General features: G+C 53.1%; 6 protein-coding genes across 6 annotated transcripts; 4 read left to right on the top strand and 2 right to left on the bottom strand.

The window, feature by feature from the left end:
- Positions 1 to 430: 430 nt before the first annotated feature.
- Positions 431 to 3,723, top strand: HER10_EVM0000893 (uncharacterized protein; the record flags this gene model as incomplete). Its single annotated transcript, XM_035470660.1, has 2 exons — positions 431 to 2,974; positions 3,095 to 3,723. The coding sequence occupies exons 1-2, from the start codon at positions 2,875 to 2,877 to the stop codon at positions 3,721 to 3,723; spliced, it is 729 nt and encodes a 242-aa protein (XP_035326502.1). The 5' UTR covers positions 431 to 2,874.
- A 1,494-nt stretch (positions 3,724 to 5,217) lies between these two features.
- On the top strand, positions 5,218 to 6,866 carry HER10_EVM0001772 (uncharacterized protein). Its single transcript, XM_035471507.1, has 3 exons — positions 5,218 to 5,483; positions 5,577 to 5,812; positions 5,885 to 6,866. Exons 1-3 carry the CDS (start codon positions 5,460 to 5,462, stop codon positions 6,753 to 6,755), a joined length of 1,131 nt encoding a protein of 376 aa, XP_035326559.1. The 5' UTR covers positions 5,218 to 5,459; the 3' UTR covers positions 6,756 to 6,866.
- A 283-nt stretch (positions 6,867 to 7,149) lies between these two features.
- On the top strand, positions 7,150 to 11,390 carry HER10_EVM0008975 (GRIP domain-containing protein). The gene is made up of 4 exons (XM_035478480.1): positions 7,150 to 7,537; positions 7,729 to 8,233; positions 8,316 to 11,262; positions 11,325 to 11,390. Exons 1-4 carry the CDS (start codon positions 7,529 to 7,531, stop codon positions 11,374 to 11,376), a joined length of 3,513 nt encoding a protein of 1,170 aa, XP_035327111.1. The 5' UTR covers positions 7,150 to 7,528; the 3' UTR covers positions 11,377 to 11,390.
- Positions 11,391 to 12,253: 863 nt separating this feature from the next.
- On the top strand, positions 12,254 to 13,216 carry HER10_EVM0000848 (short chain dehydrogenase; the record flags this gene model as incomplete). The annotated part of the gene is made up of 2 exons (XM_035470615.1): positions 12,254 to 12,350; positions 12,405 to 13,216. The coding sequence occupies 2 exons, from the start codon at positions 12,254 to 12,256 to the stop codon at positions 13,214 to 13,216; spliced, it is 909 nt and encodes a 302-aa protein (XP_035326495.1).
- Positions 13,217 to 13,682: 466 nt separating this feature from the next.
- Positions 13,683 to 16,066, bottom strand: HER10_EVM0002711 (uncharacterized protein; the record flags this gene model as incomplete). The annotated part of the gene is made up of 5 exons (XM_035472413.1): positions 13,683 to 14,244; positions 14,362 to 14,700; positions 14,754 to 15,067; positions 15,124 to 15,840; positions 15,902 to 16,066. The coding sequence occupies 5 exons, from the start codon at positions 16,064 to 16,066 to the stop codon at positions 13,683 to 13,685; spliced, it is 2,097 nt and encodes a 698-aa protein (XP_035326636.1).
- A 3,463-nt stretch (positions 16,067 to 19,529) lies between these two features.
- Positions 19,530 to 20,378, bottom strand: HER10_EVM0009501 (uncharacterized protein; the record flags this gene model as incomplete). The annotated part of the gene is made up of 1 exon (XM_035478987.1): positions 19,530 to 20,378. One exon carries the CDS (start codon positions 20,376 to 20,378, stop codon positions 19,530 to 19,532), a length of 849 nt encoding a protein of 282 aa, XP_035327160.1.
- Between the last annotated feature and the right edge of the window lie 1,313 nt (positions 20,379 to 21,691).

Genomic DNA, 21,691 nt, shown 5'->3' with positions numbered 1-21,691 from the left:
GATGAATGCTGTGTGGTGGAGGCAGGTGGTCTGATTTTCGTGCAGTGTCGAACGTCGCTGCCAAAATTGACAAACAGCCCATACGCCGGGGGAATCGAACGAGGCAGGAACCAGCCCCAGGGCAGGGGAGGACCCGCTCGGCCCAGACCGGAGCCAATGGGACGAGCGGCGTGCGCACGAGTAGTCATCAAGTACCGTCACCGCAGCAATTGTATGGTGGAATACATGGCCAAGGTCCTCCCGACTGTTCCCGTGCTGCTGTTGAATTTTCAAAGTGGCCGTCTTCTCGTAACATTTTCATCTTTGATTCTAACAACGACATCTCATCCAATCTCCAATCTCTCTCTGTTCCTGGTCCTTGTCTGTTTCCTCTTTTTTTTTTTTTTTTTTCCCTCCCTTTCTTTTTCTGTTCTTAATTTATCCGAACCGAGCAGGTCAGCAGCAAGTCACTTCTGGGCCTGTCGGTGACGGCATCCCAGTGGATACCATCTTCCATGGATCATCATTGATCATGGGGGGTTGACATGTGCAAGCGCGAATGCCACGGAAAGCTTGCGACAATAACACTTTGCAAGGCGCTGAAGCTCCTCGCTCTGGTATTGATAGTGTCACTACTGTTTGTTTGGCTGACAACCATCTCTGCCCAAACAAGATGTCATATCAACAACACTCACGCTCACACTCACTTGTACAGCAAGCATCGCATACACTCCAACACAGTCGACAGCGCTGATCGCCGCTACGGATCGCCCTGTTCCCTGCATTCCCGCGCATCCTACGGTGCCTACCTGCTCGCTTCTCCTCACTTACACGCACAGCTCTCCAGCTTTCGTCCACCATGAAACCCCCCCATTTCGCGGGCCTAGCCACCGTCTGCACATCATGCCGCACTCTCTCCCTTTTTGTGTAGCACCTCTCTACCAGAGGGAATACAACGTCAAAACTCACAATTCACTTGTAACTTGAGAGGCAGTGACAGCAACTACAACGGGCAGCATCTGCAAACCGAGTGACGTCTAGACCACTGGCCAAGTCCTATTTCACGCAGCTCCTCCCAAGTCCTCCCTCCAACCCTCCCGACTCACTGCTTTGCGACCTGCGGCTTGCGGCTTGCCTGCCGCTTCGAGGACACTTTGCTGTTGATCCGAATTGATTCAAATAGATTCAATACATGCAACCAACGGGTACATTGCAGACCTCCGACCGCGAGACACATTTGCGCCATGCGGACCAACGGATCGCATTTGGATTGTGTCGTCCTGCCATCGGCCGTCAACCAGCCGCCGCCCCCCTTTCCGCCCGGGCTTCAACCGCATCCAGATCCCGATAATTCCACTCGCCGTCTACACTAACGGAACCTGGACCCTCGGGAATACAATTTTCGCTGTGTCTCGCCTTTTCTTTCTACTTGCGTAAAGGACAAGAAATTGTGCGGTCCGGTGGTCCCGGTTCACCCTCCACCGTTCGCCGATTGAGAAATACCAAGAGCCCGAAAAGAGCACCAGCATTTTCCGTGTTCGGCGAATCACTTACCCAAAGCTGCAACGACGGTTGACATTGACGTTTGACCACACGACAGCCCGCCCCTCCGAAAAAGAAACAAAAAAGAATAGAATAAGCAAGGAATCGGCGCGCAGACTCTTCTCCTTCCCCAAGACACGACCTGCACATCACGGCGGCCGGCGCAACGCACTCGCGGAGGGCCTCCCGGGCGGTCTACCTGCAGGATCTGTGCTGTGCTCTGCTTCTGAGTAGCAAACGCGCATATCAGTATCCCGTACGGAGTACTTCGTCCATGACAACCCAACCATACACTACGTGACTACCTACCCTGCTGCCTTAGTTTGAGGAGCTGAGGTGGTAGGAAGAGGACCCTGCAGCTCTTGTCCTCCGAGAAGCTAAACCTCTCTCGGAGTCTTGAGAGGGAATAAGGCGGGGGTTACCTTGAGCGGACAATTTTTGCAGTTTGAGTTGGCTACTGGCGGGCTACAGAGTAGCAGAGGCAGACTTTCAACTTGCGCGCAACTATCCGTACAGAGGCAGAGTGTGGTTCGCATGGTCTCGGTTCGTCCCTTTTGCAGGAATATTGCTTTTTCCTCCTCCTTTTCCTCTCCTCTTGTTCCTCCTCCCCTGTCAACACCCAGTCACAAGCACATGCTTTCCAACGGCGCGAATGTGACGGGCTGTTTGTATCCGCATCTTGCTGGAAGTTTGCTCTCCCCTCCAGGGGCCCTCCACAATGTTTGCCTGTCAATTTGACGTCCTCGCATCCCCTCCTAGGGCCCTAACGTCGCTTACCGTGGAGAACTTTGATGTGGCGATGAGAGGGGGGCTAGCACTCCACGTCGGTCTGCAGGACGTGCAGCTCGCGCACATTGGCACGTTGTTGGCGCGCAGGCACGACAAACTTGCAACGGTTTGTGACGAGTCAAGACATGCATGCCTTTTTCGTTTCGTTGTGTCTTGTTCTATTTTGCACGGTCATGTCTATGAATTGTGACATGGATTCTCGGCTGCGCAAGGTGCCCTAGTTGAGCGCGACTTGGACGGCCGTGACTGTGTTGAATGTCGTGACATATCGATATGGAATAGAGGCAATGAGTCTGGGATGCTCACTCCTCGCCGGTTGATTGTCTCTTGGCGTGGTTTCTGCCGCATCTTGACTGGAGTGACTATCGACATACTCTGACCCCCAAGGGACTCACGATGAAGTTCGACACAGTCAGAAGTTACGAGGCGCAGGGCATATATCAACCCTGAGATGGCGACGACCATCAATACCTGCTATGCCATCATCACCAGAAAGAACTCACCATTGGAGGAACGTTTCTATAACAGAAACACTACTCGCTGCACCCAGATAACAAGCCCAACATGTCCTCTAATAACCCCAACCCAGACCGCCGTCCAGCGCCCACCCACCTCCCTGCCACCCTCACAGAGACGAACCCGTTCTACATCGACATGAGCCAAGGTACGCACCGCAAGGCCCTCCCACCCTTCACCTCCACCCTCACCCGCCGAAACACACTTCCTCGCACCTCAGCAGAGATCCTCGCAGAGCTACAAGTCGAACGAGATAACCGTCCCGCAGAACACGTCGCTTCCCGCCCATCAACACCAACCCCCTCCCGCGCCCCACGAACACCCAAGACACCTTCACCACGTAGCAGCAGCAGCAGCAGCAGCAGCAGCCCCTCCCAAGACTTCAAAACTCCAGAAAGTAATCACATCGCACCCCGCACGCGCACCATCCTACCCCCAACCTCCGCAGTCACCTCCTCAGCCTCCTCACACCGCAGCATCGACATGGACGGCGACATCCACATGAAGAACACGACCCCAGAAACCCACCCTCACGCCGCCATCCTCGCCCTCGTAACGCAAACCGTCACCGAGACCTTCTCCCTCGAACGCGCTCGACTGGTAGACGAGATACGCAGACAGGTCCTCACTGCCCTAGAACGACAGATCGGACCGCTTGTGAGGGAGAACTTTGAGGCTGCGTTGGCGGAGGCGTTAGAGGAGCCGTTTGAGGAGGCGGAGGGCGGAAGGAAGAGGGAGGTTGCTGTTGTTAGGGTTGTCAGGGAGCGGTTGAGGGGGTTGAGTTGCGATGGGCTCGTCGAGGTGTTTTGTAATGAGGAGGTTTTGGGGGTGCTTAGGAGGCTGGTTGGGGTTGTTGAGGCGGAGGTTTTGATGCAGGGGTGGGATGTTGTTGGGTAGGGTGGTATAAGGTAGGTTGAGGTTGTGGCTTGGGGATAAGGGATGTGAAAATGGAATGTCGTGGCGATGATGGTTGGTGGTGATGAAGAGTCTAGATACTAGTAGTCAAGTTGTCCATGAGTTTATGTTGTTGCGTGCTCGACACTTGAGGTGAGGTTCCTGAAGTTGCGAGTTCACCGTGGATCTTGCTACTCATTACTTGAGATCTCGTATCGGGAATCCTCTAGTCCTTCGATAGCCCTGTGGCAAAGTTTAGACATTAAAGCATCCGAATGCTTCGCTCGTACAAGATTTGAGAGTTACAAGTCAGCTCTCTGGCTGAATTGGTGATTGGCATCAACCTCGATGCGATTTAACTGTCGTGGGAGACGACTCTCAGGGCAAACGATAGAGTAGGTAACACAGCTTGTACAGCTACCACGGTGCGAGTGCCTTGGGCATGTCATATGCCATCGACATGATAGACTGGTGTCAGTGAGAGTAGGCATACCAAAAGGCTACGGGCGTAGTTAAGGGGAAGATCATCGGCCAGAGGGATTGACGGCAGTCATTGTAAGTCTCTCTTTCGCGGCAGACTCACTCCCTCTCTATCAATCACATGAGACGAGGCATTGATACAATTACAGGCATAGAAAGATTACCAAAGGCAACTTTTGTAGCATTGGTCAGTTCAATGCTTCCATGCAGTTGCTGCTTTATTTCCTTGCTTCGAGGCCACGTCCCTTCAAGAAAAGGGAGGTGTATTACAAATGGTTTGCATATAGCTAAGTAGTGTTCTATGCTCTCATCAGCGAGCTTGGGCAATGTAAATAGACTTTATCCCGAACCTCGGTGCTTGGTTCATGTTTCGTTTCTATCTTGGTCCACCATGGTTGACGGCAGCTTCTCAGGCGAGCAGGAGAGATGGCCACGGTTAAATTTAAAGAAGAATGTAAATTCAGTGTATATGAAGTCTCTGTAAAGACTGACTGCGGAACATCATTGCTGAGTTGTTTGTCATCTCCTCCCTCGCTTTCCCTTGTAGATTCTTAATCATATTTGTTGATCACTTAGCTCTTGAGAATCAACTAACGCTAGTTACATGTACTACAAATATTCCGAGACCCAGCGTCTCACTGAAGATCCCAATCTTTCCACCAGAGACAGATCGGATGTATTTAAGTCTAAGCAATTTTGTTGTTGAGGCTGCCAGTTCATGTTGTTTATCCTCATTATTCTCGATACAAGGTGAGGTCTTTGAGGCTGATATTCCACAGCGTAAGACGAGGCTTGATCCCGGAGCTGTCAGGACGCTAAAACAGCTCTATCTTTAGTGGTGGCAGGGAGAGCTCGGACCCACTGTTTCCTCCTTCAGCGCCCGGGGACAGCTGTTTGCTGGTGCCCTGCGAGGCTGCGTCATAACCTAACAGCTGTCCAACTGCCTGGGGTGGGCACCAGACCTAATGGAAGGTGGACCGTTTGTGTCGCGAAAGCTCCTCCCCTCCCGAGCCATCACCACCTCAGCCTCTCGACTCCCCCGATCCCGCACCTCTTCCCGCCGACCACAGCTGCCACGAGGACCACACATACGGCGCTGCTCGTCCGATCTCTCACTGCGCATAGCATTGCATTCGCCGTGATTCACCATTTTCCATTATATCTCATCTTTTGCGCTTCTCTCCTGTCTTTTCTGCCACGGTCCCTCGAATTGGGCCATGCCGCTTTGAGCACGGCACGTGTCCGCATCATCTTTCGCCATGGTCTCCTTCTGGCCCTGGAGGGTACGTCTGCCACGGCTTTCGTCTTCCCCTCTATATGCGCATAATGCGTATTCTCCAAAAGACGGAATCAATCGCTGACTTACCAACTCACAGCGTGACGACTCCTCCCCCGCCTCCTTCGAGAAGACCCTTTCTGCGCTGTCTACCAAGATCACAGACACCCAAGCGAGACTCGATGGCGCGCGAGCCACCTCCCGTCGCATCAGAGTGCTCTGGTCCTTGTACCTCGCCTTTGCCTACCTCGTCTACTCCATCGTCATTTTCCTCGTCGTAGGATGGAACGACATGGGCGCCTCAGAATGGACTGGCGTCGCTGGAGGCCCTCTCCTGTACGTTGTTCTTCTGCTTCTCTAACGGATTAATTTGTCTGCGCAAACATGGGATACTAATCGTGCTCTCAGCATCTACCTCACGCGAACAACCGTCACGGCCGTCTTCAACTACCGCATCGATTCCCTATCTGCTCGCCTCAAGGAGCAGCAGGCCGAGCGCGCAAAGACGATCCAGAAGCTCAAGGACGCCACAAAGTACAACTCCACCCTGGAGCTCCTCGAGAAGTACGGAGGCGACGAAGGCAAGGGCAAGAACAAGAAGCAGAACGCGGGAGAAGATGACAAGAAGCCGCGACAGCAGCAGCAGGGCGGCAGGCAACACGAAGGCGCCGCTCCTGGAGGCCGGACGAACATGGCACCCCCTCCTACCGCCAACATTCAACGCCGCGACGGTCCCCCTCCTGGCTTCCAAGCCGGACGTCCCCCACAGCAGCCGCCCAACGGCCTCGAACCCACGGAAGAATTCGCGCCAAACGCCTACGCCCACCCGCCTCCACCGCCCCCTCAGTCGCAACAATTCGCGCAAGCCGAGGGTCTGCCCGGCTCGTCGCACTGGTACGACCGCATCATGGACCTCCTCCTCGGCGAGGACGAGACGGCGTCCAAGAACAGGATCGCCCTCATTTGCAAAACTTGCAGGCTGGTCAACGGGCAGGCCCCACCGGGCACAAAGGCCCTCTCAGACATCGGCACGTGGAAGTGCATGGGCTGCGGGGCCACGAACGGCGAGATGGAGGAGGGAAAACGCATCATGCAGGAGGTGCTCGGCTCGTCGCGGGCGGGTGATGTTCCCACGGGCGAGGAGTTTAAGGAGTCTGATGAGGAGGTCCCTATCAAGGAGGAGGAGGATTCTGATGACCTGGTTGCCGGCGCGAGAACGACGAGACGACAGGGTGGGTCGGCGGCGGCGAAGAAGCGGAAGGGCAAGGGTGGCAAGTGAGTATAAACGAAAAACACGGGATGTGGTGATGGGGAACCGCTGCGCTGGCTAGCTACAGCCGATTATTTCATACCATAATTGCAGCGTATAAAATAGAAAATACATCGACAGAGTTTCATTATTGTGCTGTGTAAATCATGGAGACACTTACGCGTTAATGTCCACATGCGTTCCGGGACTCGGGGGCTTGAAGACGGGATGCACCGCAATACCGCTGCACCGCAGCACCGGTGGATCGGAGGACCGAATGTGGCTAGTGCTGAGGCTGAACGCTAAAGGGAGCAGAGGTCCCCACACCCGCAACGCAACGCAACGCACCTCGGTGACCCTGGAACAGCTGCTGCAGGCTGAGCGGCGCCTCACTCAGCTACTACCGAAGGTAAGGTAAGGTAAGGTGAGGAAAGGACACTTGTGAATTCAAACCCGCCGCATCCCATGTACGAAGGGTCCCTTGGATGAAATTCCTCCCCGTCCACCATCCGTACACGCACACACACCATTCGCATCCTCTCGTCCCAAGAAACCTCTCCAAAAGACCAGCGCCGGCCCAAACGTTCCTTTTCTCCCTCTCCCTTTCTCCACGTAGTGCTTGCGCCACCAATAATGCAGCGCCCTTCGATCCTCGACATCGACCATTGCGCATAGCTCTCTCTCAGACTTTGAGCCACTTTTACCATTTACCTTCCCTGCTGCACCTCCGAACTGTAAACGACACACCCAGAGAGGGATATTCCATGGTCACAGGGTAATCCCATCATCCCTAGATCGGCAACATGTTCCAGGTTCGTCTCTGCTTTTCCTCTCCAAACCCTCTTACTCTCCTTCCACAGACCCTCTTCCCCGGGACAAGAAAACCTTGATCTAGACCTACACGTGGTGGTTTCGGCTACCCATTCTCCGTTTCTGCATTCCCGTGTTCCACCCCTTCACATCGCCGAACCTGTCCCCGCTGACAATGATGGGAATTCAACAGAGGCTCAAGGGCGCCATCGATCGGACAATCGCGGAGGAACAGGCTCGACAGGAGCAAGCACGACAGCGCATCGAACCAGGAGGAGGCACAGGCACAGGCACCCCGCGCAGGTCCGACTCCACCTCACGGAGCAACCAGTCGCCCGCCCGACGACCCCGTCCCAAGAAAGCGGCAGCCGACGCCGGCGCGAAGGACGACGGCGGAAGCCCCTCGAACCCGGACCCTGCTGTCTTTGAGGCGGCGTTTGCGCTTGACGATAGCGAGGAGCCGAGTCGTGTAGGAACACCGAAGCCTGTTGCGGATAAGGACGGCAATATGGAGAAGAGCGAGGAGAACGTCAAGGATAAGGCGGAGGAGGGTCAGAACGGGGACAAGGAGCAGGAGAAGGGTGCTGAAGGCGCTGCTCCTGCTGCTGCTGCTGCGCCGCCGGCTGCTGCGGCGGAGATGTCTCCCGAGGTCAAGATGAAGCTTCGCAAGTTGGAGAAGCTGGAGAAGACGTACCCTGGTGCGTATACCACTCGCACGCGCATACACAAATCACTGTATTCCTGTGATATGGACATCGGAACGCTAACACGAAGGTGCAGAACTCCTCCGATCCTATAGAATCGCCCACGGCCGCGCCACCTCCATCGAGCCTTTTGAGCGTGTGCTTAAGGAACACACCAGCGTCGGTTCAATCCGGGAACCCGAGGCCCTCGTCGAGTATCTCAACTCCTTGAAGCAGAAGGAGCAGATGATTATGGACGAGTACAAGCGGGTGTCGATCGAAAAGGACGACTTCAAGAAGAAGTGCGAAGCCGCCGAGAAGGATGTGGAGAAGTTCAAGAAGGAGGTAGAGGAGCTCAAAGCGGCGCAGGCTGCGGCACCTGCAACTGCCCCTCAGGCGGAAGAGGCCAAGGACAAGGTGGACGCCGCGACGGATACAAAAGACGACGGCTCCGTCAAGTCACCTGATGCATCCGCTGTCAAGTCTCCTCTGCAGCAGGCTCTCGGCATCTTCTCTCCCAAGCAAAAGGCGCAGGAGCCTGGGGCGGAGAAGCCCGACGAGGCTGCGGGCGACTTCTTCTCCTACGACGAGGAGGCGCCCAAGTACGAATCCGACATGGCGGCCAAGGACGAGGAGATTGAGAAGCTCAAGGCGCAGGTTGAGACCGTCAAGGCGGAGCTCAAGACTGAGGTCGACTCGCTCAAGGCCGAGCTCGCTGCCGCTAAGGAATCCAGTGCCGATCTGACGGAGAATCTTGACAAGGTGACCAAGGAGGCTGGTGAGCTGCGTGACGTTGCTGCCGTCAAGACTTCTCTGGAGACGCAGCTTGAGGCAAGGAACAACGAGATCAAGTCTCTTACTGAACGTCTGGAAGCCTCGCAGAAGCAGCTCAAGGAGGTCGAGGCCAAGCTCAAGGGTGAAGTCGAGTCTGCCAAGAAGAACGCAAAGGAGGCACAGTCGAAACTCACACAGTCCAGCGCACGCGCAGACAAGGAGGAAGCTCGCGTCAAGGAGGTGGAGGCCGCCAAGACGGACGTGGAGAAGAACATCAAGACTCTCAACGGCCAGATTGAGACCCTGAAGAAGGAGAAGGCTGACAACGAGAAGAAGATCGACGACCTTACTAAGCAGCTTGAGAAGCAGGCGAGCGAATCCGTACCCCCTACCCCTACAACAACTGGGCCGACCGAGACGCCCGCGGCTGGAGGTGCTGCCGGTACTTCAAAGAACGCCAAGAAGAACAAGAAGAAGAAGGGCAAGGGCGGTGCTGCTGCCGCCACCGCTGCGACGCCTGCCACGCCCACGACGACCGCAGGAACCGCGACACTGCCCGCAGCCGAGGAGGCCAAGGATGTTGACACGGATGCTCTGGAAGCGGAGATTACCCGTCTCAAGGAGGAAGTCACCACCAAAGATTCCCAGATTGAGAGGTTGACGAAGCAGCGCAAGACCGAGGAGGATCTTCGCGAGGAAATCGAGACGCTGCGTGACGAGGTCACCGAGATTGGCCAGGAGCACGTTGTGGCCAAGGAGAAGATCAAGAACCTCGAGGCCGAGAAGAAGGCTCTGCAGACGCGGATCGAGGAGCTTGAGAAGGAGCTTGGGTCTTCGGCAAACGACGCCAAGGCGACGGAGAAGCTCCAGAGCGAGTTCGACAACCTCCAGCGCGAGTACGAGGATCTCAAGAGCAAGTCGTCGACGTTGCAGTCAGACCTCGGCGCCGCGCAACAGCTGGCGCAGAGCAGGTACAAAGATCTCACCGACCTGCGCGAAGTGCTGCAAAAGGCGCAGCCTGAGATGAAGAGCTTGCGTCAAGATTCTGCTGCTCTCAAGACGACCAAGGAGGAGCTTGCCGCGAAGAATGCGGAGTTGCGTAACCTCGAGAAGAAGGAGAAGGATCTCAAGGCGGAAGTGACGAGGGCGCAACGCCTGGCGTCGGACCGCGAGACCGAGATCAAGGCGCTCCGCGGCAAGGTTGAGGCCGAGACGAACAACAAGCTCCGTCTTGAGGATGCCCAACGGGTGTCTGCACGCGACTTGCGTCGCTCCGAGGCCGAAAAGGTCGAGCTCGCCGCCAAGGAAGAGAAGACGGCCCGAGAGCTCCAGCGGGTGCAGGAAGACGCCAACAAACTCCGGCCCAAGGTCAAGGAGCTCGAAGAGCAAATCGAGAAGCTCGAAAAGGAGAAGAAGTCTCTTCAGGAGGAGGCGGATCTCAAGACGCAGCAGTATTCCAACGCGCAGGGTCTACTGGGCAGCATGCGCGACCAGACGGGCGAGCTGACGACCCAGCTCAAGGAAGCGCGGTCGCAGTCCGAGTCGCTCGAGGAGGAGCTGGCCGAGATCCAGAAGCATCTTTCGGAGCGATCGCGCGAGGCGGAGCGGATGCGTGGACTCCTTGCTGATGTTGACGAGCGCGCCGATAGTAAAGTGCGGGAAATGCGGGCGCGGATGGAGGCTGCCATTGAGGAGCGGGACCGGATGGAGGACGAGTCCAGCACGCTCGCGCGTCGCAAGACGAGGGAGACGGAGGAGCTGAAGCAGAAGATTCGCGACCTGGAGCGGGATATCAAGACGCTTTCGACGGAGAAGGAGGAGCTGGAGAGCCGGGAGAAGGAGTGGAGGCGGAGACGGGAAGAGCTCGAGTCCGTGGAGGAGAAGGCCGAGGCGGAAGTCAAGGAGATGCGGTCTGCTGTTTCGGATCTGCGGACGACGCTGGACGCGTCGGAGCAGCAGGTTCGGGATGCCGAGAGGCAAAAATCTGATTTGAGGAGGTTGCTTGAGGAGTCGAAGCAGAGGTTTGACAAGGTGAATAAGGAGCTCAAGACGGTGCAGACCAAGCTCGGGGCGAGTGTCACGAGTGGCCGGAGTTCAATGGACTCGAACCGGTCTGGGTTGAATGGTGGGCCGGCGGCGGCTGGAGGTGCGGGAGGGTCTGCGGATACGTTGTATCTCAAGACAATTATGTTGCAGTTTTTGGAGCAGAAGGATAATAAGTTGCGGGAGCAGCTTGTGCCTGTCTTGGGAAGGATTCTCAAGTTTGACAAGTAAGTTTTGGTCTCTTTGATGTGGAGGTGATGAATAGTTTTTGCTAACGTGGGATTTACAGGAGCGATGAGCAGAAGTGGAAGAGTGCTATTCAGCACATCACTGTGAGGTGAGGATAAAACGGGAGTGATTGTATTAGTTTTTGTATGAATAAATACCCAGGATGGCTTGTTCCTATGCACATGATGGTTAGGGGATTTCTACGTGCCGTCAGTGTGATGTGTCTTTGTCGGTGGTGTTTTGCTGTGATTGAGTTGAGGCTCAATGCAAGATAAGGCAAGGTGAGGAAAGCAAGGTGAGCAAGGTGAGGTGAGGTGTGCTCGGTGTGGCTTGTAAGTTGGGCCAGTCTAGATTGTCAAACTGGTAGGGCACTCGGCTTACATCATGAAATATGCCCCACCATAGCTCCAGTTCCCCCGCGCCCGGAGCTCTCGCCGGATCTTTCCCTCCGCGGACCCAGGGATTGACTGCATATGGGTGTCGTCATGGAGGCTTCACTGACCTCATCCGCTCGTGTACCATCCTTACGGCGACCACTAATTCGCCGCGAGCCTTACCTGAGGAGCAATTGTATGCGTGTAAGTCTGACCGTAGAATCTCGATGACAGGGCCATTCCTCTTAAAAGCACCGCTTGGGGCTTGCTGCAGTTGCTCCCGCGCGTGCATTGCATCGTGTTTAAGATGACATGACTGCCTCTTCCGTGTCGCCTACGCTTCAATTGGCGCCTTCTGCATCCAGCCTCGATTTGTTAGACAACGATGAGATCATCCCGTGTACTTTGCCATCCAGTCGTCACCTCAGTGGGAGGTTTATATAGCCACCGCCTTCTGCCCTCAACTTCACCTCTTCTACTCCCCCACGTCACCGACACAGCCAAATTGAGTATTTCCCCCTCACTCATCACGCGAGCACACACAACAATCTTTTCTCCCAACACCACACCCACGATCCACATCACAACCCGCAAACACCCCATCCAACAAGCCAAAATGTCCACCGGCCAAAAGACATCCGGCCCCGAGGGCAACAAGCTCTTCACTCGCGACCACCTCTTTGACCTCACCGGCAAAGTCGCCCTCGTCACGGGTACGCCACCTCCTTTCCCTCATCCTCCGAGACCGTGATCTAACCCCCATCCAGGCGGCGGCACAGGCATAGGCCTAATGGCAACCCAAGCCCTCGCCTCCAACGGCGCAAAAGTCTACATCACCTCCCGCAACCAATCCAAGCTCGACAACACCGTCCAAACCTACGGCCAAAACATCCCCGGCTCCATCGTCCCCATCGTCGCAGACGTCACCAAGAAATCCGACATCGACAAGCTCTTCAAAGAAATCGAGTCCAAGGAATCCGCCCTCGACATCCTCGTCAACAACGCCGGCGTCTCCAGCACCGCCTTCGAAGTCGAGAGCGACTCCGCGCAGGACATGAAGGCCAGCCTCTTCGACGACGCCTCCGCCGACTTCGAAGACTGGACCGAGACGTACCGCACAAACGTCGCGGCCGTCTTCTACGTCGCCGCGAGCTTCCTCCCCCTGTTGCAGAAGTCCACGGATAAGCAGCACGGCTGGTCCGGCACCGTCATCAACATCAGCAGCATCAGCGGCATGATTAAGAAGTCGCAGCACCATTTCTCGTATAACGCGTCCAAGGCGGCGACGATCCACGTGAACCGCATGCTTGCCGAGGAGATTGCGTCCAATGGGCTGAAGATCCGGGTGAACAGTATCGCGCCGGGCGTTTTCCCGAGCGAGATGACGACCAAGGAGCCGGCTGATGAGGAGCAGAAGAGCGAGATTCCGAAGGAGAAGTATGCTGATAAGGTTATTGCGGGGCGGCCTGGGCGGGATGAGGATATGGCGTCCACGGTGCTGTTTTTTGCGTGTAATCAGTATTTGAATGGGCAGACGCTTGCTGTTGATGGGGGGTATACTCTTGCTGCTGGGATGTAAGGTAAGGGTGTGCATCGTGCATCACGAGAGGTGGTTGTGGTATGCGGGTTCTCCAGGCGTTGGGGTTGTCAAAATATATTAGTCTAGGGTGTGATGCAGATAGAATATCAATCGAATTCTGAAATCAGAGTTGTGTCGAATCATGATGGGGAGGGAAAGTGATGTGATTGTCAATTAGTACCGTCCGTTGTAGTCGATGGCTGAGCGTTGCGATTGTAGGATGATTTTGATATTGGCTAAGTTATGCCAGCGAGACGTTTGTCGACTTCACCATTTGCGGTGCATCGAAGGACCAACATCCCTCTAGAAGAAATCAATCCCAGAGCTGCGGTTAAGACCCTAATCCATGTCCTTATTCGTACGCGCAACCATAGCTTTCACGGCCCAACATTGCGCTCTGACAACTGGAAAAGCTTCTCTAAAGCACGTAGTCTACCCTGGCTATCGCCCTCGCCACCCGGACAAATCAAGATACTGGAGGCGATGAAGCGTTGATGTTCAAAGCGCCATAGGTTTCCACCAAATGAGTCAAGATATGACTCTCTTCGTCGTCATCGGCTTTAACGATACCTACTGGCCAGTGGCTTCGTACGGCCTGCGCGAGGGCCTTTTCTCTATTGTCAGGCAATTCGCTCTCGTTCACCGTGTCTCTCAGCAATGTCAACTCTTGTTGGCGCATACGTCCTCGAATAACTCTGAAAAGAGCGTTGGCCAGGAAATGATTGTGGCTCTGGTTGCCGAGGCCGTTTACAACTAGGAAAAGTGTTGACCGCAAGGTTTCGAGGTCATGATCGAGCGGTTGAGGTTCTGACTGTATCAAGTCGATGCAGTCTAGTCCAATAACCATGAGGGGTATGACAATGAATAGGTCCATGGCCTGAAATCCGTGGCGGATGAAATAGAGCCGCGTCAAAGTCCCCAAAAACATTTTCGCCTTAGCTACGACGTCGCGTAAAAAGGGCGATTTGGTCTTCTCCGACCCCAATAATGGTTCATGAATCGCCAGCGTCAGATGGTGATAATACATACTATTGTCATTCTTTGTTAGTAAGTGCATGACCAAGTACCGCTTTAGTCTAGGATCGCGGCGCCTGCCTTCCTAGATTTATTTCTAATCGAACGCTTTCTGAGTCAATGGACCTTACTGAAGTTGCAGGTGTGCAGGAAGAACGATTGCTCTTGGCTGAAGTGATCTAGGCAAGCCGTTGAACCAACTTTTCAGTCGTTCTGAAAGCACTTCAGCTAATTGAAGGCCAACCTCTGATGAGCCAGAATGAGCTCCCACACAGAATTCATTCATAATCTCTCGAAAATGAGATCTAGCATGTAGGACTTGACCAAGGTTTGACGGCACAAGACTACGCGCTAAAGGGTACTGCAGCCATATCTCTCCATACCATCCAGGATCATCCGCTGGATCTGGTAGTGGCAGCTCAGGAGGTTTCGTCAATAAGGGGTGAAGCCTAAATGAGAAGGCAACAAGTCTGCAAAGGTAATACAGTTAGCAACGAGCCGCGTGTCGCAGATGGATACTCGCGTTTCCCAATTGTACAGGGCCCAAGCAGCGTAGGCCCAGCCTCTCTGTGTCCGTTTACTCTTATCCTTTGGACCACCGTCGAAGAGACTCAGCTTCGACGCCAGCTTTACAGAATGAATCCGGTATGGCTGGCCAATTTCGTCGAGACCACACAGGTTGTGGAAAACACTGAAGATAATCCCTGCCTGAATAGTCGTGACGCGCGGCACGGAAGCTTCTAGTTCCCAGATACGTTTCGCCTCAGCAAGAAAGCGGTATATCAGCTTTCGAGTGTTCCAGTACTCCGAGCGATCAGAGAATCCAGGGTAGCAGGTCTTTGGCTAAGTTCAGTATATCCCCGAGTAGCAATGAGCGGTTGTTGATGACGTACACATGCGTAGGCTAGAGTGACATTTACCAGTAACGACGAGCAAAAATCAGTCCTTCGGGCAATCAGATCTTCCAAGAATAAGTCTTTCTGAAATGCTGCGGTGAACTGATACTCGCATCTGAGGAACACGGCGAGGAGATCCCGTAGGAGCACGTCGTCATCGCATACCGAGGTCCACCATGACACCTTTGCATTATAAAGTAGTGGTTCAATAACGCTAGCCCCATGATGTGGCTTGAAATAGAGGCTTTCGAAGGCATGTGGGCTTTGGAGATGTTCCGACGCAGGTCGTGCTTTGTCATTGGAACATGTAGCAGGGGTTTCTGTGGGAAGCGACGCAGCTTCATAAATCAATGAAGTCATGTAGGGGTTGTTGTGGGCGTATATTTGAGGCATTTCGGACCGATACGGAAGCACATATCGATATTGGGTTTCGGGAACCGTTGCCATCTGACGCAAGACATCGCCAGCTTTGATGTGGCTAATGATGGCTGTGATATCGCCTCCAGATCTGATCCTCGAGACGAGTTCCTGAGCTTGCTGATGAGGGAGGGTTCTCAATAGAGCAATTGCTTCTTCATGTATGGTCGAATGACCTCGAAAATTATCATGATGTCGGTCGGAAACTTGGCGTCGTATGTCCGCAGGTCGTGTAGTGTACGCACAGGGGCACTGCCGAGTGATACACCGACGGCATGACGGTCTTTCGCCCGAACACTGAAAGAGCGAATCTTAGTTTCTCTAAGAAGTTCTTAGAACGGAACCCATAATTACGTACCTTTGTTTTGTACTTGCGACACGCATTACAAGCAATAGAGACGTTATTCTGCCGCGGCCTCGGGAGGCTGGACTCTGACGTGGTCGTTGGCCGTGAGTTCTGTCTGCTTGACGGAAGAAGACGACGCAGAGACCCGGCACTCTGATTCAAGTAGCTCTCCGCCATATCTTGTTACGTCCGGTAACAAAGTTAATTTCGAAGTATCATCGCCGTTTGCAAACGTATCTGTAGGCGGGGATGAAGCCTGAGAAATTAACAGGGTAGCAAGGTGATGTCACTTTTTCATCATAGAGGTGTTAAGAAGGGAGTATCACCCAATCAATCCACGTACCTACATATATTCTGAACATCCCTTGACTTGTAATAAGACAGGCGAAGACTCCCCGCAACAGCTGATTAACAATTCCCCGCACAAGCAACGTCTTGTTGGGGGAAAACGAATTTTGCCCACCTAGATAACGCCCACCAAGATAACGCCCACCACTAAATAACACCCCCTCGCCCGATGAGTAGAATGCACCTCGTCGACTGCTTGTTATAATATTCTTGACCTATGGGGGATCCAAAACGTGGATAATTAGCCCGAGATAGTCAGCGATGAACACACTGAGACTCTGATTCCCAGTTCAATGATGACTAAATTATCGGCAGAGGCAACCTCGCCGATAGGGTTTTCTCAAACTAGCATCCCGGGCTCGCGTGCTTATGTAGAGATGCGAGCAAATTTCTATAATAATACTACTTTTCCCGTCCCTCTTGGTGACGACAGCATCGATGACCTGCAGAAACTTTCTAGAGACAGTGAATTCAACAAACACATGACACGCGATAACATGGATTGCAAGGAGATCCACAAAAGTCACCTCGAATTGCTTTTGGGGACCACGCCCTCAGTGAACTTTAATAATAGTTACTTACTGTCCCATCTGTGGTCCGTTCCTCTCTCTTCCTCACTTTTGAATCGTGCTAGTAACACTGCTTTTTGTCTGTCGCTCAATCCGCGGACTCTACTGAAATCCTTTCGAAGGAAAGGCCAATACCCCCTCCCTCCAGCGAGCCAGATATATGACCTCTGCTTCTCCGATTGCACTATGTTATCGACTGTCCATGACTCATGCGCCCTGCGGAAGAAAGGCTCCATGAACAGAACCTCATCAGACCTCTCTTTCAACATTCCTGTATCCTCGATGTCCCACATGAGATATGCGGCGTCCCAGTGGTTTTTCAAAGAGTATGAGTTAACTGATACACTGCAGACGGATTCGTGGCCATGTGCAGCGACCCAAAATCTAATCGGAGTCCATAATTCCGATTCATGTATGCAATCCGAAGGTCGTGATAATTTACGAATGTTTTCAATTGGACAAGATCGTAATGTGGCCCGGGGCCTGCTAGGGCTGATACTGTTGGGAAGTCTATTCTCCGGCAGCATGAGCGCTAGGTTGTAAAACGGCTCGTTGACCTTTCGCCAGTCCTCCTCAAGATGCAAAGGTAGTAGCTCGCGTCTTTCGTCAAACAATTTGGCTTCGAGAAGGCTCAGTACAAAGGGAAGGCCGCGCGACAGCTAGAGAAAAAGAGATGAGTGGGCAGCCGAGATCGTTTGGAAGATAACTTCTCACATGCCACTGAATCTTCTCAGAATCAGCTCCATTTTCGCTCCAGTCGACAGCGGTACTGCCCCATTCTATATCATTCATGGCGATATCGTCGAACGCTGTTGGATGATCAGCCTGTTTCATAATAAGTTGGCTATCATATGGAGAGACCAACCATCAGTAACCTTGCGCTCGAGATAGACGTATACGCACATAAGCTGCTCATTAACCCAGGGAGAGAAGATGCTGAAAAAGCGTTGGTAAATTTCTTGACTCCGAAGTGGGTTTCCAGCTTTATTTGCAACACAGAAAAGATTGCACATAAGCTGATACCTGAGGAAGGCTCGGTTCAGTCGAAAGTGCTCCTGTTCTGAGATCTCTTCTCGATGGTTCATCTGGAACATGCTTGTGAATGCTGGAAGTGACTCGCATATACAGTCGTGTTTGAGAACCTTGGTCGCTGCGAGGTAACGACTTAAGGAAGCGCACTCCGGGAGGGTCAAGCGGCTGAAAAACGCCTCGTGATCGAAGTAATTACCACGTATGCGAGCTTCGAGACGTAAGAGGACATTTTTCACCGCTGCATGGTCCTCTGGTTGGATCTGTTTCGATTCAATCAAGGCGGCCGCGAAAGGGAGAATGTTCGGCGGGACTTGTCTTGCAACTATGCTCCGAGCGATTGTATGGGTGCCGATTTTGAAAGCTTCCCAAAAGATGCGATGGCTCACAATCACAGAACGGATATCGGCGAATGTATCTAACCAGGTGAGAATTTCAATAAGAATGTGTAGGGGGAGGTACTTGACCAGGCATGGCGATCTCATTGCGTCTGGCATTGAGTGCACGATGAAGCCGACTTGAACACCACAATGTTTTGGCTGGGATGAGTGGGTAAGTATGTTAAGGCCAGGAAGGAACTTGCGAACCGGACTCCTTATGTGGATGGTCGCCTGCGGTTACGCTAAAATACCCTCCCCCATCTAAGACTCTAACTCTAGTCATGATAAAGTAGAAACGACCTAGTCCAAGGTTACCAGACAGACACAAAGATTACAGGCTTTGGGATGTATCATTCCATCCTAGAGCAGCGTAATAATCATACTACTCGTCCCAAATTGAGTTGTTCTCTGAGCCCAGACTTTGCGTACCTTTTCTTTCTTTAAACTGATGGGCATCTCTCAAAGCATTCAGCGGGAGCACACTTTTCACTAAGTGTAGGTACGCTGTCCAGGGATGGGATCGCGATGATCTGGGTTCTACCAATCGGAGGCACAGCAAAGCTCGCTCCGGACTGATCACAATGAGATCACTGGCCTTGACAGAGACTGGCCAATCCAAAACAGCGGAAGCTTGACGGTACCTGCTATTGGTTTAAGTCTCTACGAGGTAGCGTGGAAAGACAAGTGACGAGCTCCTATACCGTGTTGGGCTTATCAGAATGCGAGCCAAGAATCAGGCATCCGATACGGTGACGATGGACGCCCAGTGGGGAAGATGTGACGATATGCCGACGAATCGTATGGCCAAGTGGGAGACTCTTCAAACAACGAGGGGTAAGCCACAGCACCACTCACCCCATCGTGCTACCCAAAGCATGGTCGCTATATCGCTATTGGATAAGAATTCGCTGACCACGTCTCACCTATCGCGCCGATCTCCATTCGAGGGACTTTCCGCAGTACGTGTGCTCTTGGGTAGAGAGCTGAGCATTAACGCCCTAATCAAAGGATGCCGAACACATCCCGACCTACGTTTATGAGTAGCACAGTAGGTACTGACTCTTCGAATGATCAAATAAGGGAGGGCTGCTTTTCGATCCCACTAAGTCTTCATATCGAACTTTCACTGACTTTGACATACATTTTTAAGTCTATCTTGCTTGGTTCGATGATCCTTAGAGTTGTGGTGCCGCATAGTATCATTATGGCGGCTATTATGGTGGTATAGGCAGCAGCACCCACCACTCGATTGCTACCTGCGCGAAGGAAATAGAGCTTTGGCTGTTGTTCCAAGATTTTTCAATCTCGAAATCTTCAGAAGGCTTCCCAAGACCCGCCGCCTATGTTATTGGCAGCCACAATGATGTACCGTTGTATCGCCTCGGACTGACATTCACCATGCTCCAAAATCTGGCTTCTCAACGACAGAACCTCGTTCTTAAGCATTGTCACCAGAGATTGAAGATACACATGATCTTGCATTACCTGTTTCTCCTTGGCGACAAGCTCTGCCTCGTATTGTTTCGTCTTTTCTCGGCATCGTTTTGCAGCGGCTGGGTTCTTGACACGATATGGGCCCTTCTTGATTTGGCTAGCGCTTTCAGTCTTAATCACGTTATGGCTATGCGTTGTGGGTACATAGCAACGTGTAAGCTTGGATTTCATCTCGCTAATAGGCGCCCCCTGAAGAGTTGCTGGCTTATTCTTGAACCGCTCGTTCGTCGTTTTGGGCAATTCTTTTGCCACCCATCCGTCGATCTCAGTTGAATCAGGCTCGGTAGAGTCTTCTGAGAGGTGCTTGCGAGCCGCGGTCATGCTAGGAAGAGTTTCGACGGGAGTTGACCAATGTGCCGCCTGGCTTGAATCAATCTGGTTGATTTGATTTTCCGTCCGGAAATGCGCAGAATTGGGGTGGAAGACTGGTGGCCAGTCGATCATTGAAAAGCCCGAGACGACCGAATTCCCTGTACTGGATGGATAATGACCCTGTGATTCGGATCCCAAGGGAATCCAGCCCATTCTATTAAGGAAGACACCTGAGTAAGGCAAAGACTCTACCTCGGGTCCGTAAGAATCGCGGTGCGACCATCGTTGAGATTGTTCGTCGTCACTGGAGTGTAATCGACAGAGTTTCCTTGGCAAAGGCTCAATGTACGGGTCCATGTTTGCGGCTCGGTTTCCAAAGAAAGCCCTCGATCAACGTAATAAATTGGATGGAAGTTCAAGATAAACAGGGAAGAGTCTATAGTCGGCCGTGTGTGCTGATGTCGACCGGTAGTAACAACACACGGTTCCTACCAGTGGATTTGCAATGGAACGCGGGAGTTGTCGAAGCTGGGTTGTCCTGCCTCTTGCACTGAGAGGACTTGAAGAAAAGGTAAGAGCTTGGCGGGTGTATGACTTATGAATGGGGTGGTGTGAGCGGCAAGACATTGGAGGCACCAGTTCCAGCACACGCTAGTGAATGCCGGAGTCGCGGAGAAATGTCTTAGTGGACATCCACTTTTCAAGTAGGTCACTCAGGCCAAGTAGCGAGGGCATTTGCGGTGAGGAGAACCTCCTCGCTACATGTAGCAAACGCCACCTTGACCATTTGACACGCTTGGGAACCCCAAAATCCTGAAGAGAGATGATGACTCGCAAGGGTGTCATGATTGGACCGCGCAAAAGACAACCACCTTAACCTGGCGCGGTGGCCAAAAGAAAAGAAATTCTAATGGCCAACTCATCCAGCTCCTGCATATCGTCATAACCAAGCAATCCTCAGTACCAAATACTCGCCAATCTCTGCTACTTTTTGAGACCTTGATTCTGGGCAGAGTCACTTATTGGCCAAAATCTGCGTAAGACAGCAGGCGCACGAGCTAACGCAAGTTTGAGTTGCTCGAGTTTCTGAGGTAGTCCCTGCTGGGGGCTGGAGGGGGGGGGGGGGGTAATGCGTGGCACGTCAAAAGGCTTATTGTTGGATTCTAGGCATCGACAGAGGAGGTAGATCTGGAAGGCGGTCTGGGCCGTACAAACGACCCTTCCGCTTGTATGACACCTCTGTCGGATTGAGAATCCAATTCGACCTCGTGGCAGCAGGCCAGCGCAGGGGCCACTTACAAACCATAAGTCAAACCCCCCACTTCCCGGCACCCCCCTGTTTCTGGCACCCACAAAAACGCGAAAATCCACCACAACGCAATGCCCACCCCCAACCTCCTTTTATCACAACATTTTCAATTCGAGTCCAAATGGGCTCATTTTTTGCACATACCTTCTTCTATATCTAATGCCTCAATATACCGAAGATCAGCTTCGTCAGGCTCTCGAGGACATCTCAAACGGCAAGAGTCAAAAGAGAGCCTCATTGGAGTATGGGATACCACGATCAACCCTCCAACTACGTCTCCAAGGTGGTCAGACTAGGAAAGTGGCTTTTGCTGACTGGCAGAGGCTGTCTCCTGACCAGGAGAGTAAGCTGGCACAATGGG

Source organism: Colletotrichum scovillei, assembly GCF_011075155.1.
Source record: "Colletotrichum scovillei strain TJNH1 chromosome Unknown Contig00011, whole genome shotgun sequence".
Lineage (NCBI taxonomy): Eukaryota > Fungi > Ascomycota > Sordariomycetes > Glomerellales > Glomerellaceae > Colletotrichum > Colletotrichum scovillei.
The sequence above is the reverse complement of the archived record's forward strand: the minus strand, read 5'-3'. Positions and strand labels throughout refer to the sequence as shown.